The sequence below is a fragment of the Tarenaya hassleriana genome, unplaced genomic scaffold (assembly GCF_000463585.1).
Source record: "Tarenaya hassleriana unplaced genomic scaffold, ASM46358v1 Cleome8, whole genome shotgun sequence".
In the NCBI taxonomy this organism is placed as follows: Eukaryota; Viridiplantae; Streptophyta; class Magnoliopsida; order Brassicales; family Cleomaceae; genus Tarenaya; species Tarenaya hassleriana.
In genome coordinates this window covers 2147497-2168632 of record NW_010970490.1, presented here as the reverse complement: position 1 = coordinate 2168632, position 21136 = coordinate 2147497, and the positions used below count along the sequence as shown (strand labels likewise).

Here is a 21136-nt window from a genome sequence, read left to right as displayed (position 1 = left end):
AGTACCGAAGTACATAAAGGTTGAATATAAATATCCTCTCTCGTTCACAACTGCTAGGTCCTTAAATGCCCATAAATTTAAAAGAAAATTAAAAAAAAAACATCGTAAGATTTTAAGACCCACAATATCATCCGGTATTTCATTCACTAAACCGGTGTTGGTTTATTACGACGATTCCATAAGCCGAAACTCCATAACAGTTAAAGGGCCATGAGAAGCAGACATTGAAGATCAAATACAGAAATCCAATCAGAATTCAGAAGGTCAAGATTCATCCCCCCATGACACTGTCTCACAATGTCTTGAATAAATACAAACACGTTATCATGAACAGTGATAATCTTATCCTAACCACCAAACAGTAATCACAGTATCATCACCACAACACTCGCATCGAATTTTGTCATCTGGCCCAAGCCACAGCATCAATCTCGTCCCGAGCTTTCTTGTAAAGTTCAAGCCTTTTAGCACATTGAAGTCTCCTCTCCATCAAGGCAGGATCTTCATCCAGTAGCTGTCCTAACTGCTTCCCCTGATGCCAAAATAAAGCCAATGTAATGTAATGATGTCTCCGAGACTGAAGGAGAAGAAGTGGAAGGACATTCATTACCTCTCTCTTTCCAATCTGTGAGTAGAAGAAGTTCAGTAACGAGTGTTTGGCCTCTCGGACCTGACAGTAGACCACTGCCTTTGGGATAGTCTTACGAAGCGTGTCTGAAACCATGTTGATGTAGGCCGATACATTCGAGGCTATCCTTCTGAAATGGCTCTCGCCGTACCGGTCGGCGGTGGGTGAAGTGGCGGCGGCCGGAGGGGGAGGAGGGTTTCCTCCGGGCCCACCCGGTTTTTCCATTTCCTGCGGAAGTTTCCGGAAGAACTCGACAGTCAGATATGAAGCTTCCATGTCAACGAGCCGGACAACTGTCTTCTTGCTTTCGTCCCGGAACTTCTCCAATGCAGTGTTTGCTGCTGCAGCTATCTCGGTTTGTAGAGGCGGGAACCGCTTCAGCTCCTGCTTTCCCCACAAGCATCAATGACTGATGATTTCTTCTCCAACTTGGAAAAAAAAAACACGAAAATGGTTCGATATATCACTTGCGTAAAACAAAAATCTCACCTCGGTTTCTGAGATCGACTTCCTCACAAGCTCTTTCAGGACAAAATGAACCTGCAGCACACTCATTGCAGTCATACAGACACACATATACATATATATACGCAAAGGATAGGGATAAACACAAAAGAACATACAGCATCAACAGAAGCTTCGGCTGGACCTCTGAAATAGTTCAACGAGCCTTCGATAAGACGACGATAACCTTGCTCGGGTGCAATCAAGTGAGGCTGGTAACCATCTGCTTCGGACACAATTCTCTTCACATTTTGCAAAGATAGATGGCGGTCGAAAGGGAGTTTCCTCAGAGCAGCAGGAAGCTGGTTGTCAAAGACACCATATATTCGGTCACCTCCAGGTCGCCTAAAGACGTGAAGTTAAGCTCAGAGGTGAGTTCAAGAATATAACTTGAACCAACGACGGGAAAAAAATAACGATATTTGTTATTTACCCTCCATCCAAATGCTCCTTGAAGATCTTATCAAATGCACGACACATCTCCAAGATTGTGTATAATTGCGCCTGAGACCGAGAAATTTTAGGTCGAGCCCTAAAAGCACTGTTCGTAACAGAGGAAGTGAGAAAGTGAAACACTTAAATGAACTCACCCCAGCATCAACGGCGATAGGCCGACCCAAATGGTCCAACTCTCTTTCGAGTTCCTCGATGGTTTTGTTTATCAAGGAAAGGATACTCGGAATACGGGCCCTAATAACAGTCTCCAAGTGCTGAAAAAACAAAGACCATACCACCATTATCAAGAACCTAGAGATCGAAGAGAAGACAAGATTTCAGAGTTTGGGTTTTGATTTTTAACACCTTGGAGAGCAGCTTTGCCAGATATTCTGAACCCATTTTGTTGGCTAAGTGACCGTAGTCAGGACTGGTCTCGAAATATTCCCGTTCCTTCCGTCTTGCAACCATCATATCTACATTCTTATTGATATCTGCTTGTGACCGGTTCACTATCCCGACCCATGGATGTTGCAGCCTGTATGCTCTTCCTTCCAGAACCTTATCCGATTTGTTAAAAACCCAAAAGAGGATCTTACTATATACACATAGATTATCAAATTATCCACCCAAGTAGAAACAGATATAAAAAAGACAGGATCAAAGGGAAGTCATTGGAAAGAGACTTACATCCAATGCATTAGTTCCCTTGTCCATCAAGTCCAACTTGGTCAGAACACCAAATGTTCTCTCACCTATATATATAGTACAGTTTAACAGCAAAAGCAAAAAAAAATCATCATCCACTTGCAACAGCAAAACAAGCAAACCTGTTGAATCCACTTCTTTTGCAAGCTTGATCGCATCTGAAGTGGCGATGTCTTGGTTGGCAGGAGATATGGCTAGTATTATACTGTTGGGCTGTGCCAATGAATAGAAAACAGTCAATTGGAAACTATACAAAGCATATTAAGTAGAATCATCCAGAATGAACCTACATACAATACCGTTTCTCAGTACATGAGAAATTATAATCTCATATGGTTTATGAACCTTATTGAAACGATTTCATTTGTCCATGTTTTGTGATGGGTACCTTCTCAACGTATGAGCGAACCATTGCTTCAATGTCCTGAACAATACTTTCCGGCTGTCCCTCTGGAAAGAAAGACAGCATCCACAAGTTAACATTAGCACCAAAATATCGACGGGAGAAGAACGGAAAGAAAGGCCAAGTGGACGTACCAACGGCAACCTTAGTTAAACCGGGTAAATCAATGAGGGTCAAATTCACAACTGTTTCAAACAACACAAGTAAAAAAAACAAGAACGAATGTTAGGAAGAAAAACTCCAGAAACAGGAGAATCAATGGTCAATTACTGTAATAAACAGACCGTTTGGAGAGTAGATGCTGAGGTGAATGGGAACTGGAGATATCTGCTTGGTCTTGCCAGTGACTCTGTCAGTTTCGTCCTGAATCTCCTTTCGAACCAATGCTGCAACATGACATAACTCCAAATTAGTTCCGGGAAACTTTCAACTAACACCAAGAACACCCACCTGTATTATATAACAGGAAAGAATCTCAAGTAACATAACAGGACATCGTTACCAGACAATCTTAAGAGAAGCTCAAGCATTTATCTATCCATCTATATATAAGCATGTACATACAGAAGTCGGTGAATTTCCTATCGGGGAGGTGAAGGAATTCAGCATACTCCTCTGTTCCATCCTCCGTCTTATGAAGCTGCAACACCAAAGGCCGTCTCGTAACGATACCTGCAACACAATCCTCACTCAAGAATCAGAGCTTCTCACCATGCGCATACACTCTGATACATCAAATGGGAAAGGCCGTGGGTTCTAACCGGATCCTCTAGGAAGAAAGTCTCTTCCAACTATGCTCTCGAGAACCGAAGATTTCCCAGAACTCTGTACCCAAAAAAGAAAAACCAAGAACCAAGCTAAGAAGCAACACAGAGATAGAAAAAAAAATTAGGTCTTTGGGCGAAACCATGGCACTGAAAGGGGAGTCACCTGGCCACCGACGACGGCGACAGAGGGGAGAGCTTCCCAGAGAGAAGAGAAACTGTTGTCACCACCGCCATAGTCGCCGAGCACGGTACAAGCCCTCTGAATTCTGTTGACCAAGCCAATCAAGCTCTCCATGGTCGTCATCTTCCCCAGAAGAGAATTCTGGAAACGGGATCAGTACAGAGAAGAAGGCGCAAGAATTTCAGCAAAGGTCAAGACTTTCAAAGACGAAACCAGGGAGAGCAAGAAAGAAGTAGGGGCCAAAAGAGGGAATCAAGTTACAGCAGAAGATGGTTTTCTTCAGGACAACGTCAGTGTGACTCAGAAGAAGATGTTTGACTGTGGCTAAGGCTAAACCCACCCGCGTCGTCTCGGTTCGGCCGTCTTATCTTGCGACTTTTTTTTTTTTTTTGAATGGTAACAATAATGGTTGATATATTATATTCATCTTGGAAAGTTCTGGTTGCCTTTTTGATTAACGATTTTGAATTTTCGAATTTTTGAAAAAACGTAATGAATTCCAAGGGCCCACAAGCCGATGAGATAAGCAACCGCATGATGGACATTCAGACGGGCTAAGTAGGCCCATACAATACGAAGAGTAAGGCCCAAGGCCCAATAAAAGCGGGCTTTATGGGTCGGAGGACACGTGGAGGCCGAAGAAACGGACGAGGGAGCGTGTGGGATGCGCAAAACGACGACGTCAGGGTCCCCTAAAACACCTCACACACGTCCGTTTCCACTTTCCACCACTACCACTACCCCCCCCCCTTTTCTATAATTTCCCTCGGTTAACAGTTATGATTTTATTACCTTAATCATAATATGGCTTGGAGAGTTAATCCATTGCCAATTTTAATTAAGTCAAAATTGAAAGGACAGTGATGGTTTTTCCTTCTTTTTTTTTAATTATTATTATTATAATTTTCGGTGAGGTCAGTGGCTGAGCTAATCATTATGCATCTTATTCAGATGCAGTGGTTTTTGGTTGAGAGGGAAAAAAAAAAAGCAATGTCAACGACAAGAAAACTCTTACACACAACAATAACAAAATTAAAAAATATATAATTATATAAAAAAAAAACATAAAAGTGATAAAAGATTATTGTGAATACGAACGGTATTTTTCTACAGTATTTTCATGATGTATGAGGAGGGGATGTCAATTGTCAACTATCAGTATTTTTATTTTATTTTTTTATCTAATCTCTCTCCTCTCTCCCATGAGCTTCGGCGCATTCCTCAAACTCTGAGCACAGTTTCTCTCTCTTCACAATCTACCGTTCTCTCTCTTAAAAAGCCAAAAAAGAAAAGAAACCAACTCAGAAGAAGACAAAATCTTTCTCGCCAGATCTTTCAGCTTCTTCTTACAAAGCCGTCACACCACTCCGACATCACAATCTCCCTGCCCTAATCTTCTCTCTCCTCCATGAGGTGTAAGCGTCACGTCGCCGATCTCAGCAGCTCCGTCGGCGTCTGCGCCTCCTGCCTCCGTGAGCGCCTCCTCTCCCTTGCCGTCTCCGCCTCTGTCTCCGCCGCCGACGGAGCCTCCGCTGTCGACCACCTCCATTCCCGGAGACCCGATCCGCAGCATCTTGCTTTTCCTCGGTCCGTGTCCCCTTACGTTGCTCCCAGAAAATCTGACGCCGCCGGCGACCACCCTTTGTCCTCTCACTGCCGGTTCTTCTCCACCCCTCAGGTGGGTCCCGGCCCCTCCTCTTCCTCCGGTGGCGGTGGTTCCGTCGCGGACTCAGAATCCGACCGATCGTTCAAGAAGAAAAGGAGCGGTTTCTCTCGGTTGTCTAATCTGTTCAGGGCCAGATCTGACGAGTTCGATTCGGGTTTCAAATCATCGGTGTCTGATCGTAGGTTGCCCTCTCGCCATTCCTGCGACGCTTCCACGTCATCCTCGTCTTCGTGGTCCTGGTTCTCGACGGTGATGTCCGGTCGGATGAAGAAGCAACCCACCTCGTGCTTCATCGAGGACGTGATCGCCGACTGCGATCGTAGACCTCAGCGGGTGTTTTGCCGGGGAATGTCGCCGGCGAGAGATATAGAGACGGATGACGAGCGACAGCCGCCGGCGGTGGCGTCCTTGCTGTATAAATCAAGCAGACATCGTTTTTTACCTTTATGTTGAAGCCTGCTTTGGCACTGGTTTCGATAAACATTACATTAAGCTCCCGAGCCTTGGCTTCTCCTTCCTCTATTGATACTTGCCTGTTTAAACAAATACATTAATAGGTAGGCAAAGTTTTAAAGCTTTTTGATGTCTACATAAAACCGTAACGATTTTCTGCTCACTGTCCACTTGGACAGCGGTAGATTTGCAGGCAGATAGATACCAAGGGAAAGCATGAGACGTTTACTCATTTGGAAAACACACTCGATGTCATGGGAACAAGAGTCAAACTTGGGTTTGTCATGGCAGACAGAAACAATCAAACTCTTCATTCGAAAGCCGGGGAGATTGATGAGGACGGCGGCAGCGGGAACGCCGGCGAGGAGGAAGACGCGCGTGGGGCTCGGGAAAAGCGTGGCGGGGATGGCCATCTGCTTGAGCCCGCTGGTGAGAGCGAGCCCAAGCCGCCATTGGAGGCGGAAAGGAAGCTTGCCGCCGGAATTCAGGTTTTCCGGAGAGTCAAAGTCTCCGGCGAAGCCACACATATCGACGGCGGCTTCGTTTTGCGCGAACCGGTCGAAGAAGCTCGTGGATTTGGGGAGAGGTGATCACCGCCGTTGAGTTGGAGAATCCGTCGCCGGTTGACCGACCATGCGAAATGACGTAAGTACCCCTCGGGCCCATCCCTGCGTTGCCATTGATTACAGATGGGAAATCAAAGCGTAAGGATGGTAATTAGTATGAAATCGGTGGTGCCTAAAACACGCATAGATCGAAAAGAATTAAATTCGACCACTTTTGATGTGCAGAAATATATATTTACATCCAATTTTTTTTTTTCAAAAATAGCATAATACATAATAGTTTCATTTTTTTTTGGGTGTACTGTGCAAGTTTACAACTGCTGGTCATTATTTTTATATAAAATTTTTGGATGTACAAAGACAAAAAGATAGATTATACAAGAAGGAAAACTGTATGATTTGGTCACCCCATGTTGTGAATGTCAGTTATTTTCGTTGATGTTTCCAAAACAAAGATGTCACCATTTTGGATGGTTTATTCCATGGGACTTTAAAAGTCAAACCCGTGTCATAAAACAAAAGTAAACAGAGTTGCTCGTTCTTATGCGTGATCCAATATATATAATAGATTTTAAAACGCAGAATCAAGCGTATGAGCACATTAATTCTGTGAATGGATCCGTGAAAATTGCCATAGCCGGACGGATCAAGGCTTCTATATAGACGGTAACGGTCAGAGAAAATAGAAAGTGGAGGTATTGATGGGGATTTTTATTTTTAAATTTTTTTCTCGTGTGGTGAAACAATGCCTCCGTGGCACTCTCCCCGCCTCTCAGGCCTACAATTTTTTTCTTTAGCAAGTTGTTGAATTAAATGTTACTTTTCGCCCTTCTACTCTTTGTCTTTTGGTACATCAAGGATGGGAAAGAATTGAATGAATACATAATTGTATTAAGAACTCTCTCTCTCTCTTGTTCCTTTTGGGTTTTGGTTTGTAATTGGGATGAGGGAGATATTATGATATGGGTTTTCCTCGGGGAGAATTGGCGAGGTACTATGAATTTAATGGCTCATTTATGGCCGTCTGAACAAATGCATGTGTCTCAACTTACCATTTCTCCATTCTCTGCCTTTGATCTTGTGTCACCACATGGACGCTGCAGAAAAAAAAAGGGGGGGGGGGCAATTTAGAGAGAGATTATATATTAAACTTTTAAAATATAGTTGTTGGTGTAAATTCTCCTAGTTTTTTTTTTATAAAAAACAAAAACACAATTGCAACAAGATCCAAACCAATCAAAACATCTTAACCGCCGACACTTCAAACTGTGAAATCCAGCACACGAGTACTAAACAAGAGTCCAAGATCATGTTAGGACAATAAAACAGTGCATATAGGTTGGAAAATGGAAGCAGACAAAATTTTACAGATGGAGTTCTTTTTCTTTTTTCCTTCTTTCGTTGGGACTTTTTTCCCTTGTTATTGATTTGTTTGTGCCATTAACAAGAACATCCTCCGGGTTGTTGATGTGCCTGAGAGGCATTTGCGTTGGAAGACTTGAGATTGACATCGACCATGTCTTCTTGCTTCGTTGAAGACAATGTCTCCATTCCGGGCAAAGCTCCCGCTATCTTGCGGAAAAGCGCCTGGAGATCATAAACACAAGCTTAGTTAGGGCTCAGATAATATCCAATCTTGTTAACGAGAGGCCTAACAGGCGAGATCAAGCAGTCAGCAAATGGGAATCAGCCTTATGAATAACAGGAGTAGGTTTCGATAGGGCTCTGAGATGAAGTCAAATGCATATATAGCATAACTCCTTGCTGTATAAATCAAGCAGACATCGTTTTTTACCTTTATGTTGAAGCCTGCTTTGGCACTGGTTTCGATAAACATTACATTAAGCTCCCGAGCCTTGGCTTCTCCTTCCTCTATTGATACTTGCCTGTTTAAACAAATACATTAATAGGTAGGCAAAGTTTTAAAGCTTTTTGATGTCTACATAAAACCGTAACGATTTTCTGCTCACTGTCCACTTGGACAGCGGTAGATTTGCAGGCAGATAGATACCAAGGGAAAGCATGAGACGTTTACTCATTTGGAAAACACACTCGATGTCATGGGAACAAGAGTCAAACTTGGGTTTGTCATGGCAGACAGAAACAATCAAACTCTTCATTCGAAAAAGGAAGGTATTGGCACAGGATAGAATATGTTTCAAGTATTCTATGATGATTGAGATTTTCCATTATCTGGATATCGCATCAAAACTTTGATTATTACCTCTTGTCCACAAGGTCTGTTTTGTTTCCCACAAGCACAACTATGACATCACTGCCACGCTCACTCCTAACCTCCTCGATCCACTTAGAAGTGTTTAGGAAGGACTGCCTGCCTAAATCATGTGGAAAAATGAAAACGGAAACTGGCTTTCAGAATGCACACATGAAGGATCCATAACAAAAACTCATTGATCAATAACAACAAAAAGATTATGGATAACACATCTGCTCGTATGATTATTAGCATGCCATAGCCACCAACTCTGTGATGTGGAAAGGAAGGCGTGCATTTGAGAAGTTTAGATAGAAGGGCAAAGTTCACATACTTGCAACATCAAACACAATGACGGCAACAGACGAGTCCCTAATATAGCTTGGAATAAGACTCCTGAATCTCTCCTGCCCAGCAGTATCCCTGTCATACGTCTCAAAGTTCATTCTTAAACCATGATGTGGGATGATATGTTTCGGTGTCAAGAAACTAACAATGGGTCCAGTATTTACCAGAGCTGCAATCTGACAGTTCGATCTTCAAGATACATTGTCTTGGATAGAAAATCAATACCGATTGTGGCCTGACGATATCAAAACAAATACCTTCTTAGAAAAAAAAAAGAACAAAATGATGATAGATTCACATGGATCCGTTTCCTGAAGGTTCTGAATTGTAATTTCCGCACATAACATGAATATAACAAGTACAGAAATCTGAAGTTTTGTTTTGGCCGACATCATATTCACATCAAGATCAAAAGTTTTTCATTCCTTATCATATTGAATTCGGACTAAATAGTTTTCTACTGCAAATCTGCACGGAATTTTTCTACTTCTCAGCAGAGGGCTTGTCAACTTTCATTCAGTGGAACTTCAGTTGTTTATGACAAGAAATTTTTTTGAATGTGAAACCAATCAAAGATTAATAGTTAGCAGAAAAATAAAAAATGATGAGTGGTGAAAGAAAATCACAGCCGATCACCCATTCACCTGTCAGATTTACCTCCTAACTACTAAGCAAGGATCTACAAAACAGATCAATACGTAATTACGCAGATTCAAACACGAGATCAGGAGAGAAACCGATTTTCGATCCAGGAACACGAATCTCGCAATAAACCAGAACCTAAGAGTGCGAAAATAAATCCAAAGCAAATCCAACCAACAAGTTTCCCGACACCAACCCTACAATATCGAGATACGCCGCGCATCTTCGACATAATCCAGGGATTGAAATGAAAAATACCTGGTATGTGTTGTCGAATTTGTCGTACATGAAGCGAGTGATGATACTTGTCTTGCCAACGGACTGATCTCCCAAGAACACGAGCTTGTACTTGGCCAGAGCCGAGACAGGAGCCATGATTGGCAGGATCTACCGACAAGGATCTGAGAGATAGATTGCGAACACGTCGGGATCTCGCTGGCGGTATGGAGATTTACCGGAGAGATCGTCGGAAGGTGAGAGATCCCGTCGCCTCTTGCCCTGGACCTGCTTATGCTGTAAAAGAGTGTTTGTTTTTTATTTTCTTAAAATGGTTTGGTCATAGATGGCATTGCAAATATTTGTTTAAAATTATAAATGAGAAATAAGGCTCCATCCGATATTGGGCCGAGCCAGTCATGTACGGCCCACGATACATACCATTGTACCACGTGGTAAGCACGTGATTCCTCGACTGACCTCCCCTCGCCAGTCTTCCCTGGACTCCGAGAGGGACACATAGACACATCGATCCCTAACCCTCGAAGAGACGGAAATGGCTCTGAGGACTGCGATTCTTCGTCACGTTAGGGTTCCGGTGCAGAACCTAGCACTCGCAGGAGTGAAGCTTCAGCAAATTGGTCTCCTTGATTCCGGTCGCCTTTTTTCATCGCACGATGATCATATCAGCAAGCAGGAGGTCGTCGATCGAGTTCTCGATGTCGTCAAGAGCTACCCTAAAGTCGATCCCGTTAAGGTCAGTCCGATCCTCGTTTTTACTAGGCAAATGCCACGATTTTTTAGATGAGATTCGCGGGGAAATACCGATAAGATGATGGCTTTCTTCTTTTCTTAAGGGTGGATTTGGATTAGTAGGTATTTGGTGGAATTTATACCTGTGGTTGATGGTATCAGATCGAAATCCTTATTTCTCATTGTAATGGATTGATAAGAATGTGCGTTTAGTCTGAGTTTTCAATCCCTTTTTTGGTTGATTCGCGGGGAAGCACCAAACGGTACGAAATTCTCCATTGATGCTAAAAAGATCCTTTTGGGGTCTATCGATTTCTAAGTTCTTGTAGGTTAGTCATTGAAAGCTGCTCCTTCGTCTGATTTTCCGGAGCACTCTTTAGTTACAAAACTCATGTCAAAGCACAAATCTGCATCTACTCATGTGTTTGTTATGTGTGACTGTGTTCAAGTTGTTCTATTGTCTATTGCATTTTCTTTTCCATGGCTGCTGTTATCCATGGTGTGTTGCCTCCGTTTTGTTAGATTAGATGCATACAAATCTCTCAGTTTTCCTGTCTCTCTCTTGTTCTTGTCTAATTCACATGTAACAACTATACACAGGTGACTCCTGATGTCCACTTCCAAAAAGATCTGGGATTGGACAGTCTGGACACTGTGGAGATAGTGATGGCCCTGGAAGAGGAGTTCAAGCTGGAAATCCCTGACAAAGAAGCTGTCAGGATCGATTCTTGTTCTCTCGCCATTGAATACATTTACAATCACCCGATGTCTAGCTAAAGCCGTGCCCGAGATTTCCGGTGTTCGCATGAGCTTCTCTCTCAGATCTGAGGTTTGCAAATAAATCCATATCCGTTTGTTTGGGGAACCTTTGTTGACTCAACCCCTTGAGATTTCTGATTGCATGTAATGTAGGGCACTTCTTTCGTCTTTCTAAGCAAAACCCTTTCTCAGAAACCAGAGATACAACATTGTTTCAGGGGAAATGCAGATGAATGACTCTTTGTTCCCATTTCCTTTCAGTGATCTACCTCAACAATGTTTACCTACAACCAAAAGAACAACATGGTTACATCTAAAACCTTTAAATCCATGTATGTACTTCAGGAACTTCTTCAGTTAGTGTCACACTTGGATTGCTTGATATTGTTCCGTAATATAATTATAAGCCCATTTCATTTATTGGTAAAAAGGCCCAAAAATGTAAACCACTGAAGAAGCCCACATGGGTGACGTCAGAATCGAGCAACGAGGCGTCAACTAAACCTCTTGCTCATCGAGTTTCAGACACGATAGAGATGAGAGGAGGAGGAGCAGACAAGTTCAACGGAGGAGGACAATGGCGAATCTAAACCACCGCCATTGATTCAGCATTCTGTGATCAGAACATCTCAACACCTCAATCCCTAGACGGGTCGGCTCGGTCTGTTCCTGGTGAGCCCCTTCCCTATCGACGGATTCGCCTCTTTTCATTGACCTTGAATATTATGAGGGCTTTAAATATCACTTGAGATGGCAGCGTCGAAGCATGGATAACAGGCAGAGAGGGGGGCTTCCAAAGCCTTGCGAATTGCAAGATCCTGACTTTGACACTTTTTTGTTTTGGTCAACAAATGTGTCAGAATTTGCGAAATTAGCATCAAATCATTCTTTAAAATTCAGCATTAGAGAGATGATAACATGTCATATAAGGTTTCTTCTTGCATGTAAATGGAAAGATATCACTTGTAAGAGATGAAAATTCCTACATCTCTAGATGTAACACTTGCCCATCTCTAGAATATTCGCAATTTGTCCAGTTTCGGTGATAATAAATATATATATATATATATATATATATATATATCAGTCATAGATTCCACGTCCACCTGTGAAAAAAAAAAGAAAAAGAAAAAGCAGAAAAGAAAGATTCCCACCCAAGCAGTCCAACGTCATTGAATCTTGACCGTTGATCACACACACCTCTCAAGAGTCTTCTCGGAACTGCCACGTAGCACGACATTCGAGCTAGGTGTCGCACGAGGCTGAGCCGTCGCACGTGCTATGGCAAGTGAAAAATAATTGGTAAAAACGAAATAATAAAAGCAGGGGAAAAGAGTCGGGCGAGAGGGGTACACGGGCAGCTGTAATGGCCCGACGGACAAGGACATGGGCCAATGGGCCATCTGTGGGGCCCATCTCCATGATTCCCTTTTGTCGCCTTCCGCCTCGTCTACTCAGCTCCTCGTCTTTTGGTTCGGTCCCGTGGGCCCCACCTCCCACTCGACGGCTTTGTTGGATCGACGGATGACAAACTCTGTGGTCCTAATCACCACTCTCTGGAGACATCATCTTCCATTTAGGTCCCCACCACAATAACATATATATATCATACTCTTAAAGTTGCTAAAAGTCGTTTGCTGATTTGTAGTTTGTATATATGTTTGTGCTTTAAATTCCTTTTTCCAATTGTTTAATTGATACTTGCCTTTAATTTAATATCAATAATGCGTTAGTGTCCGTATACTTTATTGTTTTTTATTATCAGAATGACAACGTATAAGCATTAAACTGCATTATGCAACTGAATACACGTGTAAGAAGAGTGTTTGTTTACGTGATTTAAACTACGAAATATTAGATACTAGACTAGGTTTTATAAATAAAAAAAACACGTCATTCGGTCCATTAAACAAAGAGATGCAATTACGGAGGACACATGAACAATGAATCACAGAATCTGTAAAGCACACACGGAGTGGTTTAACGTTATAGGGAGAGCGAGGGGATAAAAAAAAAAGGAATTTTAAAAACATGGGTATGTTGTGAATTGTCGAAAAGAAAAGGACTGAACAATTGTTACATGTAGTGATAAACAGCTAGAAATTTGTGTCTTTCGAAAATTTAAAAATATCTTAAGTTTTAAAACATATAAATATTTCCGATGTTAAAATTTGAAATCTAATTTTATATTTATAAAAAATATATATTTAGATACTAAAAATATTATATATATATATATATCTATTCAAATCAGAATTTTATTAAAAAATATGTTCTAATTGTAATAGCCATTAAAATCGTTTTCTTATCATTTTTCAGAATAAGATAATATTTAATTAAAAAATAAAATCATAATTTTATCCATCTTTGATAAACATGACAAATATATACATGGAATGTTCGATCATACAATTACAAAACACAAACTCAAATCCGATTTATAAATATAAATCATAAATTCAAAATATTGAAATATTTAATTTTGAATATATAATATATAGATCAAGCAGAATGCTATATGACCTATTAATTTCACCCTCTCTACGAAACTAACATTATTATTAATTTTACTAGGGAAAAACCGCGCGATGCGCGGTTTATTCTTTTTTGTTGATGTTAATTTAAAATGTTTATGTTTTTAACAAAATATATATTATTAAATCATTATATATATATAAAAAGAAATGAATAAATGGAAATTTTTTAATATTATTACATTATTATCGTATAAAATCATTCTTAGTTGAATAAGTTTGTAAATGTAAATTCATACATTTTTTACAATCAAATGCCTACTTAGTCAATGCAATTGTAATATATATATATATATATATATATATATATATATATGAATAAACTAAAATATTATTTGTTTTCAAATTTTGCAATGTTATAAAACAAAAGGTAAATACAATATTGAATATAGTGTAATAAATAGATACTAAATATTAATATAAATATTTTCCATTGTAGATGTATCGTACGCTATCTATTTCATTATCGCATTTGAAAATAATAATTGATGAATGTGTTTAATATAAAATTTTAAAATTTTGGATAATATGGACAATTTTTGTTAATTGATACTGCGAATACGATATATAATAGAAATAAATTTTAATAATTAACTACTAATAATTAAAGTTTTTTAAAAAAAGTACAGTTAAAGATAGTGGTTTATTTATGATATATTTGTAGCATGAGAAATAGAAAATATATATTTTTAATTTTTTATTTTTAAAATGTAGTCTAATTATCTCATTGAACTAATTTGTTGTGGATTTTCTCCTATTTACATATTTGGAGATATGTTTTTGGATTTTATTCAAAGGTTGGCCTATGAATTTACACACCAATTTCGAGTTCATAAAAATAGACAAAAGACAAAATCAGAATAAATGTTAGATTTTACATCATAATAGATTGACTCACCTATATAAAACCATCCAATTTGATTACAACCGAAAATATAATCAAATGATTGAGTTCAAAATCCAGAATGCTAGGTAATATCAATCGGAAAGGAGATTAAAAATTATGAAAGATTCATTATTTTGTTTATAAAAATATGGAAATTTTTACTTTTTGCATAAAAATTATGAAAACATCCTAGAGAAATTCATTGTTTATATTTTTTATATAGCATTCAAATGTTTTATTTTCTCTTTAAATGTTTTTGACTCTATATTCCTTTAATCAAAGAATATTCACTCCTTTAACTCAAAAATGGGAGGATATATGAATATAGTTATCTTGATATAATTTTTTTATATAAATAAATATATCGGTAAAATTAAATTATTATAAAATTATCATTATATTGTTTGTAAAATTTTTAAGACTTGAAGGTTGTGTAGTTTGTCTTAAACTGTTTTGTATTTTTTTTTTGTGTTTTTTTATAGTATTCATCGTCATAAATTCTTTTTGGTTTACTCCTTTTTGGTTTTAGATTGTTTAAGATATTAATATTCTATGTAAATCAAAATAATAATATTTTAATTAGATTTATAATAAAAACAAAACCTTTGGTAGTCCGTTCAAAATTTTTATGGCTAACATACATTTTAAAATTTTGGTTATGTTTTTTTCATAAACTTTTTTATTACTTTTAATTTTATAAAATCGATAACTATATCTTTTTTATTTCGGTTTGACCGATTTAATTTAAAATTGAATTTGCATCTGAAAGATTTTTTATAAAAGGTTTTATTAATCAAATAATGGACAATTGGGCATACAAAATTTTGATGTGTCATAAGTTTTAAACTCTCTTTGTTGTACAGAATTAAAAATAAATTTAAAAATAACAATAAAAATAAAGTAAATAATTGAATATAAAAATATCAAATAATGAAATAAAAATATATATATATATATATAAGCATATACACGTTGGTTTCAAAATATTTATCGGATACAGAGAAAATACGGATATCCAAATAGAATTATCTGGCATATCCAATCCGTTCCGTATTTTTTATACATTAATAATACATAGCTAATTTGGTAATTAATTTATATATGAGGATAATTCTGAAAAAAATTACATATATGCTAGTTTTTTTTTGTTTTCCCATTCTTTATCTATCTGCATATTCCTTTCATATATTTTTAATTTTTTTAAACGATTTTGTATTCTACTTACACATAAAAAATGTGATTTTGTTTTTAACTTTCTTTTTTGACATACAAACGATTTCCTGAAATTTTAAACAATTTTTTTCACTTGAATGTGAATATTATTTGTATTTAATAGATATTATATATATATATTATTTGTGTTTAAGTTTTTTGTAATTTTATTTATCAGTTTTGTTACTTTATGTCGAATACATATATTTGCAAATACCTCTATTTTTACAAATATTTGAAAACTAAAAATTGGATACGGATGATTAAATTTAGTATTTGTATGGATACGGATAGAAATACAGATACAAATATTTTAAAAATTTTGGATATTCGATCTGTGTCCACCATGTCCACCCCTAAATGAAGATCTCTCAATATTTTTAAAAATAGATTTGAAAAAGTGATTCTCGGACATTTTCTTTACCAAAGCATGGCATCGAAGTGTGTCCTTTGGTAATGATCAAATTTCATATCCATAATGTCTAGACCATAGTTTTGAAAACTAAAATCGAAATGAATTTTAAAAATAAAATAAAAACATAAATGAAAATATGAAATCAAACTATCTGTATAGAGTATTTAAATGTGACTTTTATTTTCCAAGTAAAACTTTATACAATCATTTGAAATGTGCAGTTTTTATTTTATACACAATATAATAGAATATACAAAATTCATATTGAATTAAAAGTTATAAAAAAATAATTTCAAAATTGAATATTACTCTTAAAAGAGATTTCAAGTGGAAGTTTGATATATTGGTTATAGATATTTTGATAATATTTATGGATATTAAAAGTACATAATAGAAATTTTGTATGGAAAGAATAAATGTTTATATTTTCAATACACCAAACAAACATGCATGAGAGTAAAGAAAAAACAAATTTTTATAAGCTCATACAACCACATTTTACTTGCAAAGATTTTTTTCGGGACAAAAATAAAGAAAAATACTTTTCATGATTATTCCCCCAATAAGAAAGTGAGACCCATGCATGGATTGCAACAGTTATTGCAGCTGAAAAAACATAGCCTACGACATAGTACAACCATGTCCTACAATCATATTAAGACAAATACAAAGAGGATGAGCATTTGGATTGCATTAAAGCATAACTCTCCAAGATTATTGGGGGATTCCCATCCCCCCATAAACAATGTTAAATGTTCTCAAACTCTTCAAGAGAACCGACTCAACAAAACGAAAAGAAGACAATTAAAAATTCATATTAAAACTTTTAGATGATATTACAACAATCCCTGAAGCACCATTCAGCAATGAAACAGAAGACAAAACTGATGGCTTTTTTGGGAGTTGTCAAAATTATCTAAGAATGGAGTTAAAACATTGAAAGAGAATTAAAAAATATAAAACAAAATCAACCTAATAAGTGGCAAAGTTAATATATTAAAACAAAATCAATTTCTGTCAGGGGAAACACTTGGTGAAACATAACTCTAAGTAAAAGCAAAAACAAAGCCCCAGAAAATAACATGTCAACTTTAAATAAAAGCGACACATTGAATCTGCATCTTCCTTGGCCTTGGATAATGGAGAAATCGTAGTAGTATGGAAACATACCTATATGAAAAGAAGTCAGTAGAATAGAGAATTACTAAACAATATCTGCAAAGAGAACATTACTTGAATAGTGGATTACATTCTCATTTGCCAAATTTATCTGGGCATCCGGATAAGTTGTTTTTTTTTTTGATAACCAGGATGGTTCCCCGGGCCTTCGGCTCGACTACATCCACCCTAGGTCCGGGACCAGCCTTTGTATATGGACCATTTTGATCCAGAAATTACATCCCTCCCCATCAGTGGAATCGAACCCATGACCTCGAGTATGACTTTGCCATCTCTCAGCCACTGGGCCACCAACTGTTGGGTTTGCGTTGTTGGAAAGAAAATTTACGTAAATATGCAATATCATCATCATCATCATGACATACATTCCACCAAAACCAGAAGCCTACGACCGGAAAAGGAGAAACAAATCCAAAGGATATCTCCACCTTTCCTTTCCAGCAACGCGAGCACATTTCTTGAATGGTTGTCTCGATGACAGTCTCAACTCATGCATCACATAATTGGAATCCAGATCAATATTTATCAGTAAATTCATTTCTAATACGAACTGAAAAAAGAGGAAAGAAAAAGAAAACCAGATTCAAAAACTCTAAACAGATAACAAAATTTTTCGACGAACAAACTTCAAAATACCCCACCAGTATAAAATTATATATATATATATCTAATAAAGATTTTAAGTAACCAATGAGGTTTTAAAATTTTGCAATGTAGATGATGAGATGGATCCTATGTGTATGTATATATATACACAAATAGTCTTTGCCCCAGGACATCGTTCGACCTATAAAGAGTTGAAATATTACAAACATTTGAAACACAATACAACCTTAACAAAAGAGTATTTTCAAAACAAAACACATTGCATTCAAGATACTAAACACCCTTTTTTATTTGCGCACACACACAAAAAAGCAACAACAGAACATATTCCTCTACTCCTTTGCCTTGATGTCTTCGTGTCTCAATTTCTTCATTAGAAAGCAGTGGATTTAGCTTGACAGCAGACATGTAAATTAATATTCTCGCTCCAAAATGATGATAAGCACAGATTTGCATGAAATAATCTCTCTCTTCCTATGTGACCAGCATTCATACAAAAAAAAAACATGATGGACAGATCAACGGGTCCTTCCAGTAATGGAGGGGATTTACATATGCTTTGCATCTCAAGATGCTTTTGCGGAGCAAAAGTCGGGTTGGTAAAGGACATTGAATCAACAAATATAGATTGAACGTCAATGTTGCCCTTGATTGCTAAGCCAATAGCATCCTCAAGAACAAAACTCTGAAACCATAATTGTCAATGTTAAATTTTGTCAGAAGGTTAGAGAATGAAAATGAAGAAACTTTTTCATTAGATCCTCACGGTTTTTGTAAGGAAAAGAATTGATGTGTCTTCCATTGACAATGACATGGAGCCGTCCCTTCCTGCTGGAAGGGTGAGAAGAAAGAACTCTCCTTTTGAAAATAGGTATAGCCATTCATAAATTCTCTTCTTCATCTGACCTATTAGTTTGTTCCACCACCCTTTCTTTTTAAATTGAGATCCATGGTTGTTCCGTAGATATAATATTGTATAAATTTATTATGTTTACCCCACTAAATCCACGATATACAAACCATTAACATTATAATAAATTGAAATTAATTAGCAAAATTAGATTAATAGATACGACATTTCAGAACCCATTCGTTTTTATTATTAATTTTCTTCTTAATTTTTCCCTTTTATTAATTAAAATAATCTAATTACTAATAAATACATCATTTTAGTGGTCTGATACGTTTTTTAATTTTCTTTTTAATTTTCCCTTTTTTAATTATAATAATCTAATTATTTTTTGGCTATTATATACATCACCATTTTTTTAAAAAAAAACTATTTTTCATGTTATTATAACTAAAAGACCATTTTTATAACCTAATAAAAAAATGTCAATTAGGTTGATTTTGTGACGTAAGGATTTTTTTGGTTTTTATATTCAAAAAATGTACATATCTCTAATATAAAATTTTTGTTTTTAATTTATTTTAACATAAATTCAATTCTCAAGATATTATCATTTCAAAATATAAATAAAACTAAAAAAATAGATTTTTGTATAATAAAGTTGAAACTTGGAAGTGTATCATTTTTTAAAGTATAAAAATAGATTTTTGGAAATGGAGGCAACAATGATTCAACACTTAGCCATTATCCATTACCTAAAGAATATGTCTTCTTTTAACTATTAAAAATAAAGACCAACTCTTCTCCTATTTATTCAAAAGGTTAACCATACTTTAACCGAAATTAATCAAACCAAAACAATAAAACAATAAAAAGCAAAATAAAACCGGCTTTGGAGAAGATTATATCCAACTTCATTGTCGTTGTTTTTAGGGCTTCCTAACGTCGTTCTCTTTGCCATTCGATTTTGCTTCCCTTGATATGATCTTAAAACAATCCAGTGGTAGATTTGTAGTTTTCTCTACGGTGAATGATGTTTGATCCTTTATTATATGGTTCAATACTGCACTGATAACCTAGAAGATAAATATATCAAAAAAGTTTGAAATATAAATCTTGACCAAACAAAATTAACCATTGTCGCAAAACCTGAAGCGACAACCAAAACCCAGTGTAGCCTCCATATGGAAAAAATAACCATCACTTCTTCGGTTCGTTGCCTCTCTCTAATCTTAGAAAAGAGGGATTCGATGAGGTTTAAGCGACGACGATGGCGGCACAAACCGATGAAAACACAAAAGTCGAAGAACGCATTTTCAAATGCATTTTCGCTAACGTATATAATCTTCTTTGGTTCTCTGTTCAACTTTGACAGATCATGCATTTCATATACTCACTGAGAAAATATATTATATTTGAAGGATACCTTATAATGCTTTCCGTTCTCATATTTAAGAGCTTTCCTTGCAGGCCGATAACGTATATGGTGTAGTGATTCGGGTCCAACCTATTACAGACTGGAGCCACATACTGCAAGCCGGAAGAAGGGTCTGTAATAGTTAGTGTTAGAGACATTTTTATATAAAAAATATGAAAATTTATCTATTCTTTAACTATAATAGTATTGTTATTGATATCTATTTTTTCATATGCAAAACAAAAATGAGTGATAATTAACAAAAATTAATAGTAGATCAATCAATTTATATATAGTAAATGAGGTTTACAATCAAAATAGATTAAAACAAATGCTACATAGATAATGACATGGAGATGAGGTGGCTTCACCACATCTCTTTAAACACAATTATTAATATATATAGATTTAAAACGAGAACTTTCATTTATTTTATTGAAAAGCCGACCCACCATTCGATATGCATGTTATTGCTGGCAACGAATCTCATGGTGGAGATATAGAAATTGTTTTTTTGTCCATTTGATGCATTGGACGAACGAGATCCACCCAAATATTGTTATATATATATATATATATATATATTTGGGTATTATTTTATTGCGATGACGGTGTATACACAACATTGAAAATGTATGCATACCGAAGCTTTTCCAATACTCACGAGCTAATATCGCCTTCTGTATTAACTTCGAATTAAATGGACCGATCTAGGGAAAACGATCTATGAAAAATATTATTGTTACAAGGGCTATATGGCTGCAAAATATTCGATTGCAATAAATACAGAAGA

General features: G+C 36.7%; 4 protein-coding genes across 4 annotated transcripts; 2 read left to right on the top strand and 2 right to left on the bottom strand.

Annotated features, from left to right (window-relative positions):
- Positions 1-200: 200 nt before the first annotated feature.
- LOC104802509 (dynamin-related protein 1E) lies at positions 201-4012 on the bottom strand. The gene is made up of 16 exons (XM_010526153.2): positions 3888-4012; positions 3609-3767; positions 3440-3503; positions 3243-3350; positions 2963-3064; positions 2813-2863; positions 2664-2725; positions 2398-2488; positions 2258-2322; positions 1934-2128; positions 1723-1842; positions 1566-1636; positions 1252-1477; positions 1118-1168; positions 611-1012; positions 201-532 (listed from the first exon to the last, which is right to left on the bottom strand). Exons 2-16 carry the CDS (start codon positions 3747-3749, stop codon positions 404-406), a joined length of 1878 nt encoding a protein of 625 aa, XP_010524455.1. The 5' UTR covers positions 3750-3767; positions 3888-4012; the 3' UTR covers positions 201-403.
- Positions 4013-4782: 770 nt separating this feature from the next.
- Positions 4783-7364, top strand: LOC104803082. Its single transcript, XM_010526959.2, has 2 exons — positions 4783-5725; positions 6011-7364. Exons 1-2 carry the CDS (start codon positions 5035-5037, stop codon positions 6346-6348), a joined length of 1029 nt encoding a protein of 342 aa, XP_010525261.1. The 5' UTR covers positions 4783-5034; the 3' UTR covers positions 6349-7364.
- A 170-nt stretch (positions 7365-7534) lies between these two features.
- Positions 7535-10067, bottom strand: LOC104802508 (ras-related protein RABH1b-like). The gene is made up of 6 exons (XM_010526151.1): positions 9775-10067; positions 9039-9109; positions 8861-8949; positions 8536-8647; positions 8107-8197; positions 7535-7898 (listed from the first exon to the last, which is right to left on the bottom strand). Exons 1-6 carry the CDS (start codon positions 9889-9891, stop codon positions 7752-7754), a joined length of 627 nt encoding a protein of 208 aa, XP_010524453.1. The 5' UTR covers positions 9892-10067; the 3' UTR covers positions 7535-7751.
- A 167-nt stretch (positions 10068-10234) lies between these two features.
- On the top strand, positions 10235-11504 carry LOC104802507 (acyl carrier protein 1, mitochondrial-like). Its single transcript, XM_010526150.2, has 2 exons — positions 10235-10489; positions 11086-11504. The coding sequence occupies exons 1-2, from the start codon at positions 10289-10291 to the stop codon at positions 11260-11262; spliced, it is 378 nt and encodes a 125-aa protein (XP_010524452.1). The 5' UTR covers positions 10235-10288; the 3' UTR covers positions 11263-11504.
- The last annotated feature ends 9632 nt before the right edge of the window (positions 11505-21136 follow it).